At 41.2% G+C, this 10,316-nt stretch overlaps 1 protein-coding gene across 7 annotated transcripts; it reads left to right on the top strand.

Moving 5' to 3' along the window:
• Window positions 1-572: 572 nt before the first annotated feature.
• LOC110502973 (ATP-binding cassette sub-family B member 10, mitochondrial-like) lies at window positions 573-7,636 on the top strand. Of its 7 annotated transcripts, XM_090217530.1 has the most exons (9): window positions 1,735-2,183; window positions 2,418-2,922; window positions 4,003-4,137; window positions 4,318-4,464; window positions 4,681-4,816; window positions 5,115-5,158; window positions 5,249-5,283; window positions 5,540-5,616; window positions 6,288-7,636. In XM_090217530.1, exons 2-5 carry the CDS (start codon window positions 2,719-2,721, stop codon window positions 4,720-4,722), a joined length of 528 nt encoding a protein of 175 aa, XP_090073656.1. In that variant the 5' UTR covers window positions 1,735-2,183; window positions 2,418-2,718; the 3' UTR covers window positions 4,723-4,816; window positions 5,115-5,158; window positions 5,249-5,283; window positions 5,540-5,616; window positions 6,288-7,636. The 7 variants fall into 7 exon arrangements, with proteins under 7 accessions (XP_090073655.1, XP_090073657.1, XP_090073654.1 ...); XM_090217529.1 differs by having other exon boundaries at window positions 573-2,922; XM_090217533.1 differs by lacking the exon at window positions 5,115-5,158.
• The last annotated feature ends 2,680 nt before the right edge of the window (window positions 7,637-10,316 follow it).

The raw sequence follows: 10,316 nt of genomic DNA, 5'->3' as shown, positions 1-10,316 counted from the left end.
TCACAAAATTACAAAGTTGCAGCAACAATGGGAACCTTATTGAGTCTTTGTGCTGTGAGAACCTGAATTAAGAGTGTATGTATAGAGAGTGCTCCCTTTGCCAAGCCAAAGAGCTTATAACATCTGAATTTGATGCTGGTGAGCAGACATGGTGGTTAGAGTGGAAAAACAAAGCTGAAGAGAGAGAGAAGGAATAGCAAAGAAGGGAAACATGGAGAAGTTCACTGTACATTTGACAGTATAAGAAAAGGTGTGTGACACACTGCATATTCTACTGGCGAATTTCTCCAAAGGATTGAAACAGAAGTTGGGGAAACACATGTACAACATTCGACACCAATACTCCAAACTGAGAGAATTAAGAGAATCTGCAGAAAGAGGAGATCATTGTGCATACTGACTTTGCAGAGAACTCAGGGGCACAACTTTCACTGGGGATGGGGACGGGGGGGATATGTCCCCCTCACATTCTGAAATTGCATTTTTGTCCCCTTCAGTTTTATCATTTGAATGTAATACAAGATGAGGCAACAGTGTGCTTTAGGACCATGCAGACACCTCCGAGCGGTCGGGTAGGCTGTTTGGAATGTTTATCCGACTGGATTAAACTAATTATGATTATTATTTTCCCCCCACTTCTAAAATCAAAGTTGTGCCACTGAGAGAACTACGTGCGTAAATACACCAGTGAAATCCAGGCAGTTCACTTTGGTGATTCTCACATGCAGGTGACCCTCCACACCTGTGTTGGACATACCACAAATGATACCGTTTCACTTTGCTCACTGAGCTCTTCTATGCGGATGACCCCTCTGCAATCTGGGCTCATCTTTCAAAAACACTGGCCTATGTCCTTGCGCTCTGCCCACTTTTGGAATCTTACTTTTTCTTAAGTTATTTACATGTTTTACAAGTGGTTGTTGTTCAAAATGTTTGCAATAAAATATTGTTATGTTTTTACATAGATGTCTTTTCCACCACACCTTGTAATTTCCACCACACCCATATGTTTTAGGTAAATTAGTATACTATGTCTAATTTACATTGATTGATTTGTTTTAGATAGGGAAATCATATAGTTGTTATCATAATCTCACTAAACGTTTGGGTGGAAATATCTTTTTTTTTTAATGATAAATAAATATGTTCAGCTGTCACAAAGGCAAGTTTATACATTCAGGCGTTATGTTGAATGATTAATTTTAGGAAAACCTTAAAAAGCACTTAAAATAATATTCAGTGCAAGTTAATGTACAAATGTATAAGAAATGTGTTATAAAATAATTGTAGGATATTTCATTTTCAACTAAAATGGATGTTAATTATGTGATGGAAATTACATTTGTCTATGGCTGTCTGAGAAAAATGAAAATATATACATTCCTGAATAATACGATCGCAGCTATCATCGGATATTATTTCTAGACAAATCAAAGATGATTATAATACTGGTAAAATGGTGTTTCAATACATTTTAATTCCTGAAAGCTTGCCGGGTTAAAGTGCCCGAAGATGTAGAATCACCCAAATAGTGCATTTGTTAAACCATTTTACTGGAATACCAATCGGAAGAGGAAATCGCATTAGCAGAGTTTTAGTTATGAACGACCTCCGTCCATTCACCAAAATGTTTTAGATAATGCAAATAAAACAAACACCATTTCATTCCCACTATTTTGACTTTAATCAATTAAGTTTTGTTTAATTGGAAACACATATACACATGGTTCATTTACGTTTGAAAACCAGGAAATAGCTTCAGAAAGAGGTCTCCTTAACGCTAGCGCACTTGAGTTGTCATTGTTCTTGCTTTTCTGTCTCTTAGTCGCTCGCTAACTGTCTTGCAGAATGGGACTGTTGCTGTTGTCAAGATGTCTAGGCGTAAATCTTTTGAAACGCAATGTTCAATCCCGTACACATAGACTAGTTTGATTAGAATGCCAGACGTCCCGTGGGCGAGAGGTAAAGTGGAAAAGGTTCAAACCTATGCCACGCGCTTCGCTTTTACCCCGGCGGAGATGCACTGTGTTCCACTTGCATAGTTGAGGAGCTCATGGACAACCACGGTCAACTTAGCCAACTACAGCTCCTCCACAGACTCCGAACAAGCAACACAACAAGAAGTTAACAGCAAAGATCTGCAATCAACAGAAACAAAACAAACTCCAACTTGCGTCTGTCTGGTAGGACATGTCACTGGTTCACTGTACAACAGGGACAACTTCTAGAATGACAAACGTGGCACTGAAATAACACTGTTATCACTAACTTGTGCCTGTGTAGGGTTGACTTCATTACAACATTTATTCCTTACTTAGGCCCTATTTGTTGTCATGAAAGTTTATATATTTTTTTTAACAATAATGAAGTAACTTTCAGTTTTGATTCTTATATTTTATCTACGCTATCCTCCACAGCGGCTGTGGGTTTCCTGGTGGTTTCTAGTGCTGGCCCTTCTTTCTGGGCCAAGTCATTGACACCATCTATTCAGTACTTCCCTCTGCTCTCGGTGTATCACGCTCTTAGGGGTGTTTCTCTGTGGGGGCGCTGCCAATGCAGCCCGTGTCTACCTCATGCAAATCTCAGGTGTGTGTCACCATTTGCTTCCAGTGCATGCAGAGGTTTCCATAGCGATTACACAGGTGACTGACTATAAGGGAACTTAACTTACTTTACACTTTGATGCCATACAGAGTAAATGTGTTACACAATTAGGTTATGACTCTTGCAGGGCAACATATTGTAAGAAATCTACGCGTATCTCTATTTTCCACAATTCTGAGGCAGGTTTCTTTGATAAGACCCTTACCGGGGAGCTCATTGTTTGCCAACACGGCTGTCATCGGGCACTCCCTCACTGACAACCTCTCCGGCGGGCTCCGCGCTCGCAGCAGCTGGGATCAGCATGGTGGTGAGAAACAGGTAAACTGGTTTGTTATCTCTGTACTGGTGTCAGTTTTAAGATTGTGAGTCACATCAGAATGTAAGTCAACTGGTTTATTGTCATGAGGAAGATGGGATTTTTTTCATCCCTTCAGGTACGGCTTTCCTCGGGTGGACATTACACAACTTTTAAAATCCTAACATCGCTGATTCTCTCACATTAAATAACTATCTGTAGTTGTTTGTCTTACCAACATTGTAGCACACACACTAAAATAGTGATGCGCTATGGCTCAAAGCAGCCTTGTACACGTTCAGTCAGACATTCACTCTTACCATACAGAGTTGAATTGAATAACATTCCTTGTGAACTTCAGACCTGTAACGATTTGACACTTTCGCTTTGGTTAAATGCAAGTACAAACGCATACTATTAGTAGCCATTGCTCCTGCTCGAGAGTACACATTATGTGACGCAAAACGTAATCTCACTGGTTTCTCTAGTGAGCTCTCATTTGCCATTGCTGATCACCGCTCTCAAAACTTGTTGTTGTACATCTCACACTACAAGAGCATTGCCGATTTTGTGCCGATAAAATCAAATATATTTGAAAATATATATTGGGACGTCTGTGACTACTTAAAGACGAGATCGGTAGCCCGCAGATTGCGTCTTTGACCTGCAAACATTAAACGAGTGTAGGTGACGGCCCCGTGCCTACTCAAACGCATCTCGAAAACGTGTCTGGAACCGCTAAATTATGGCCAAAATCTTGTCATGTACACCCGATTTAAACGGCTTCGTTGTTCTGGTTACTCTACGTAGATTGTTGACTGTCTGTTTTGATCACAGTTCTTTCTGTCACAACAAGGAAATAAAAATTTAGCAAGTCACTTGAGTTTCTTCCTTGTTTACTGTATTCCTAGGAATACAGCAAAATATCCATTACAAATTATTATACTAAATATAGTCAAGTTGAATACATTGATAAATATGTTCACACATCCTTTTTTGTCATTAGTGGCTTTACTGGTTCAAAAGGTAACAGAGAAAGCTTAAGACTCGAGCTGAATTGCCTCCTCACGTTTCCTGGCCTCTCCTTCCCTCTCTGCCAACAGTTTTATGTGTCACCCAGTTTAGCAGCTTTTGTGCTTCTGAACATGCCTCCTATGGCTGGCCTGGCTGTCATATACGGGAGATACCTGCACTCCGTATCCAAATGCACACAGGACTCTCTGGCCGAGGCCACACAGGTAAGACCAGGCCCACTAACTGCTCATCATTACAGTCATTATTGAGGCAGTGTTTCCCCTAGATTACTCTCCAAGCAGAGCACAAATACAACCTAATCAACATCCAGGTCTTTTAACCCCAAAATATTGAATTGAAACCAATTGATGAGACTCATACTCTGTTGTTCTGTCCTCTTGTAGTTGGCAGAAGAGCGTATCAGCAACATGAGGACAGTTTGTGCGTTTGGTAAGGAGCTGACAGAAGTGGCCAAGTATACAGAGAAGGCCAACTACATTCTCCACCTGGCCAAACAGGAAGCTGTTTTGCTGGCCGGGTTCTTTGGAGTGGTGAGCATTCAGCCATTCAATGTTGCCCAATTTTCCCTAAGAGATGGTTGACATTTTGTCAATCACGTCAGTTGAAGTGTACTCCACCCCTTTGGTCTTTTGAAAGACAGGAATCACAGTTGTCTTATCTGTGATGGAAGCTTGTGTTTTTCTGGCCCTGGACTATTCCTTCAGGGGCTATTGGGTTGTAACTGCTTTCGTATGTTGTTTTTTTAGACAGGACTCAGTGGTAACATCATCATCCTCTCTGTGCTGTAGAAGGGAGGGCTATTGATGGCCACCGAGCACATAACTGTGGGAAAGCTCTCTTCATTCCTCAAGTACGCCTTCTGGGTGGGCATTAGCATTGCAGGTAGGGTGCATATAATTGTCTCATTTCCAATCCATGCATTCTTAGGAAAACCCCACCCAGCTCATTAATAAATGAACAAATCACACTTAAATAAAAAACAGATTCTCAGTTGCTTAGCTCATCTAAACATTTGTTTAATTACATAGATTTCCTAATGATGGTGTTGGACTTTTGGACATTCTCAACCCTGAATGATCTGATATGATCTGATACCCAGATGTGGGTTTTTTTATGGAGTTCTTCATCATAGCTTCTTTAACAGCTGGAATGGAATTACTTATTTTACTTGAACCAACAGGTGGTCAAAAACAGATAATTGCTATTGCAAGGGCTCTGCTCAAGGTAATTTAATTACACCCGATTGCATGTGTCAACAATGGATGTTTTTAGTTATGAGCTGAAGTAATGTTTATTTCCCTCGTCTTCCTTCAGAACCCCAAGATACTTCTACTTGATGAGGCTACAAGGTAAGCGATGTGCATAATCACATCACATGTTTTATTTCAGCCTCTTCCTCTTCATTTTGGACAGTTAAGCAAGGTCAATGAGCTGGGTGATGTCAAAAGTCAAACAACCCAACAATATCATGTGAGCTATAACTTGAGGTTACTTGCGTTAACCCTGGTTATCTGATAACGAGTAAGGTCTCTCGCTTCCCAATAGTGAGAGACCGAAACAAGTATTTGAAAGAGAACTCAATGGACCTCTGATCTCTCGTCACAGGAAGGCCATAAAGATCATCAAGGACATCAACCACCCGAGCCACTGCCTGTTCACCCCGCTATCATCCAGAAGGCGAGGTCAGTACAGGTGCATCAAAGCTGGGACCGAGAGACTGAAAAACAGCTTCTATCTCAAGGCCATCAGACTGTTAAACAGCCACCACTAACACTGAGTGGCTGCTGCCAACACACTGACACTGACTCAACTCCAGCCACTTTAATAATGGGAATTGATGGGAAATGATGTAAATATATCACTAGCCACTTTAAACAATGCTACCTTATATAATGTTACTTACCCTACATTATTCATCTCATATGCATACGTATATACTGTACTCTATATCATCGACTGTATCCTTATGTAATACATGTATCACTAGCCACTTTAAACTATATCACTTTGTTTACATACTCATCTCATTTGTACATACTGTACTCGATACCATCTACTGTATCTTGCCTATGCTGCTCTGTACCATCACTCATTCATATATCCTTATGTACATATTCTTTATCCCCTTACACTGTGTACAAGACAGTAGTTTTGGAATTGTTAGTTAGATTACTTGTTATTACTGCATTGTCGGAACTAGAAGCACAAGCATTTCGCTACACTCACATTAACATCTGCTAACCATGTGTATGTGACAAATAAAATTTGATTTGATTTGATTGATCTAATTCTAATCAATTAATTTTAACTTACATTTTTTTTAAATAATAATGTTTCCTCCCCTATTCTCCAGTGCCCTGGATGCAGAGAATGAGTTCCTGGTCCAGGAGGCTCTAGAGCAGCTCATGGATGGGAGAACGGTGCTGATCATCGCCCACCGCCTCACCACCATCCAGAACGCTGACGCTGTGGCGGTGCTGGGCCAACGGTGTGTGGTGGAGTGTGGTCAGCACGCACAGCTCCTTGGCAACTACCAAGGCCTCTTCAGGAAGCTGATGGAGAAGCTAGCCTTCTTCTAAGAGGGGCAAAAGCAAGCGTTGAAAAGAGCAGAGGATAGGGGAGTTCTTTAAATGTAGAGAAAGTGCCTTTACAGTAGCTGTGTGGTGATGTGCTCTTCTACACTCCTCAGTACGTCAGTGTGTGAATCAGATGAAGCTGCATGTGCATATCAAATAGATCATGGATGATTTTGGACGTGTCAAATGTGAGTACTGCAGATATCTCATATAACTGCTGGGATTCATTTTGAGATGGTCAATGGGGTTGGCTTCTCTTCTTGAGGACACCCAACTCATTGCGGATCCTCAAGAGGTTAGTGTTTCCTGAAAATAAGAAGGACATTAAAACTCTGAAGTATGTCACGTAAATATTGTCAATTAGGCGGATCTATTTCCAAGACACGGCAAACATACAGAGAACTGAAATACAAGCTACATTGTCATAAATGTAGATAATCAAATAACATCTTATATTCCAGGTGATAAAGCCACTGATCAGTTGTGAAAATGATGTGCCTCTCCATGAAAATATTCTGCTATTCAAAGGTGCTTTTGGGACTTTGTTACCAGTTTGGTGAACATGTCTAAACAATCTAACATTCAGTAGGTAAAATTTAATTCAAATCTATGTATCGCCCTAGCTAACACACCGGACTCCAATAATCAACTAATAATGATATTCAGTGTAGAATGTAATTAATTTAATCAGCTGTGTTTTGCTAAGGGTGGGGGAAAAGTGTGACACCACTCTGGCCCCCCGTGGACTGGAGTTACCTGTTCCTACATCACTTTTACTCATATCTATATAAAATCTCTAATTGATATTCTGTGAATACTTTTTCAAATTAACCCCCACTTATAGCCCTACTAATACAGCAGATGCAGTACTGACATTACATGACAGGTTTATATCATACTCAGTCATCACATATTCTCTGAAAATATTTCCTCATACCAAAAGAGGGTGCTATTACCCTATTGATTTTTTTTTCTCTCCAATCCGTGTGTGTAAAGTGTGTTTAAAAAAGTTCTAATTTTACCTGAACTACACGTAACAAAAATATAAATGCAATATGTAAAGTGTTGGTCCCATACTTCATGAGCTCAAATAAAAATTCCCAGAAATATTCCATATGCACAAAAATGGCATTTTTCTCAAATGTTGTGCACAAATTTGTTTACATCCTAATTGGTGAGCATTTCTCCTTTGCCAAGATAATCCATCCACCTGACAGGTGTGGCATATCAAGAAGCTGATTAAACAGTGTGATCATTACACAAGTGCACCTTGTGCACAATGCTACAGATGTCTCAAGTGATGAAGGAGCGTGCAAATAGCCTGCTGACTGCTGGAATGTCCACCAGAGCAGTTGCCAGATGCTTGAATGTTAATTTCTGTACCATAAGCTGCCTCCAATGTCGTTTTAGATAATTTGGCATTATGTCCAACCGGCCTCACAACCGCAGACCTCCACATCAGAGGAGTATTTCTGTCTGCATTAAAGTTCTTTTGTGGGAAAAAGCGCATTCTGATTGGCTGGAAGAACTTGACTGGCCTGCACAGAGCCGTGACCTCAACCCCATTGAACACCTTTGGGATGAATTGGAGCCAGGCGTAATCAGCCAACTTCAGTGCCTGACCTCACTAATGCTCATGTGGATGAATGGAAGCAAGTCCCCGCAAATAGCCTGCTGACTGCATAGGCCCACCCACTAGGGAGCCAGGCCCACCCATGGCTGCGCACCTGCCCAGTCATGCAAAATCCATAGACTAGGGCCTAATGAAATTATTTAAATTGACTGATGTCCTTATATGAACTGTAACTCAGTAAAATCTATGAAATTGTTGCATGTTGCATTTATATTTTTGTACAGCATGATTTCAGTTCAGATATCTGGGCTATACAAAACAATTCCTTGGATTTTTGCCTAATCCTAATACACTACATGATAAAAGGTATGTAGACACCTGCTGGTCGAACATCTCATTCCAAAATCATGGGCATTAATATGGAATTGGTCCCCCCTTTGCTGCTATAACAGCCTCTCCACTCTTCTGGGAAGGCTTTCCACTAGATGTTGGAACATTGCTGCGGGGACTTGCTTCCATTCATCCACATGAGCATTAGTGAGGTCAGGCACTGAAGTTGGCTGATTACTCCTGGCTCCAGTTCATCCCAAAGGTGTTCAATGGGGTTGAGGTCAGGGCTCTGTGCAGGCCAGTCAAGTTCTTCCACACCGATCTCGACAAACCATTTCTGTATGGACCTCGCTTTATGCCCGGGGCCATTGTCATGCTGAAACAGAAAAGGGCCTTCCCCAAACTGTTGTCACAAAGTTGGAAGCACAGAATCGTCTAGAATGTTATTGTATGCTATAGCGTTAAGATTTCCCTTTGCTGGAACTGAGGGGCCTAGCCCAAACCATGAAAAACAGCCCCAGACCATTATTCCTTCTCCACCAAACTTTACAGTTGGCATTGCGCATGGTGATCTTAGGCTTGTGTGTTGCTGCTTGGCCATGGAAACCCATTTCATGAAGCTCCCGACGAACAGTTCTTGTGCTGATGTTGCTTCCAGAGGCAGTTTGGAACTCGGTAGTGAGTGTTGCAACCGAGGACAGACGATTTGTATGCCCTACGCGCTTCAGCACTCTGCGGTCTCGTTCTGTGAGCTTGTGTGGCCTACCACATTGGGGCTTAGCTGTTGTTGCTCCTAAACGTTTCCACTTCACAATAACAGCACTTACCGTTGACTGGGGCAGCTCTAGCAGGGCAGAAATGGGATAAACTGACTTGTTGGAAAGGTGGCATCCTATGACGGTGCCACATTGAAAGTGACTGAGCTCTTCAGTACAGGCCTTTCTACTGCCAATGTTTGTCTATGAGGATTGCATGGCTGTATGCTCAATTTTATACACCTGTCAGCATCAGGTGTGGCTGTAATAGCCAAATCCACTAATTTGAAGGGATGTCCACATACTTTTGGCCATGTAATGTTGGTCAGGCCATGAAGTGCAGCCTATCTGTCATGAAAACACAGGCGCCAAATTAATGTGACTAGAAGAGACCTCTAAACCTCATCAAAGCTAGAATCCTTAATTGAAACAATAAAGCAGACACCCCATCTCGGTTTTGCAACAAATCTGAGGGATGGCCGTGGAGAAATGTAACCACTCTCAAATTCATAGACAGAGCTATGGATGCAAAGACTGGCCATCCATGACATCAACACTATAGTTGAATCAAAAAAGAAGAAAAAAAAAGAAAGTAGTTTAATCATATTTTGAGGCTGTTTGTTGACATTTACATTGTTTACTAACTGTGAGGTATACAAATATTATATTTGGGGTTTTGATGGGGTACGACAGTTGAACTAAGCTCATGAGGCGATTGGATTGAATCCCAGCCCTAGTTTATCCCTATTACACTCATATAAAAAAGGTTATAGAAAAGTTTATATCACTTGCTTCATATATGGCACCCCTAAAGGTTCTAGGCAGTTCAAGAAAATGGGTTGATTGGGCTTCTGTATTAAAACCTTTAGGGGTGCCATAATACATAATATACTAACAAGCAATAGAACCACTTTTATTTAGAACTTTTTTTCTAAGAGTGTAAGGTTCTCTAGCTCAGGCTGGAGTGGTCTTCTGAGTGGCTAAACTGGGGCATCACCTGCTGGGGCAGACAGTTGAGTGGCAGCAGCTGGGATTGCAGACCTTGTCAAACCAAACCAGCCTTGGATGTAGAGCTACTAAAAAAACACTTTATTTATTTTGTACAACACAATATATAAGATCAAGTGAATGGAAGGACTGATTTTCAC

This window comes from Oncorhynchus mykiss, chromosome 23 (genome assembly GCF_057628025.1).
Source record: "Oncorhynchus mykiss isolate SJ-2025 chromosome 23, ASM5762802v1, whole genome shotgun sequence".
In the NCBI taxonomy this organism is placed as follows: Eukaryota; Metazoa; Chordata; class Actinopteri; order Salmoniformes; family Salmonidae; genus Oncorhynchus; species Oncorhynchus mykiss.
Note: the sequence above shows the minus strand (reverse complement) of the source record. Positions and strands in the feature narration are given on the sequence as shown.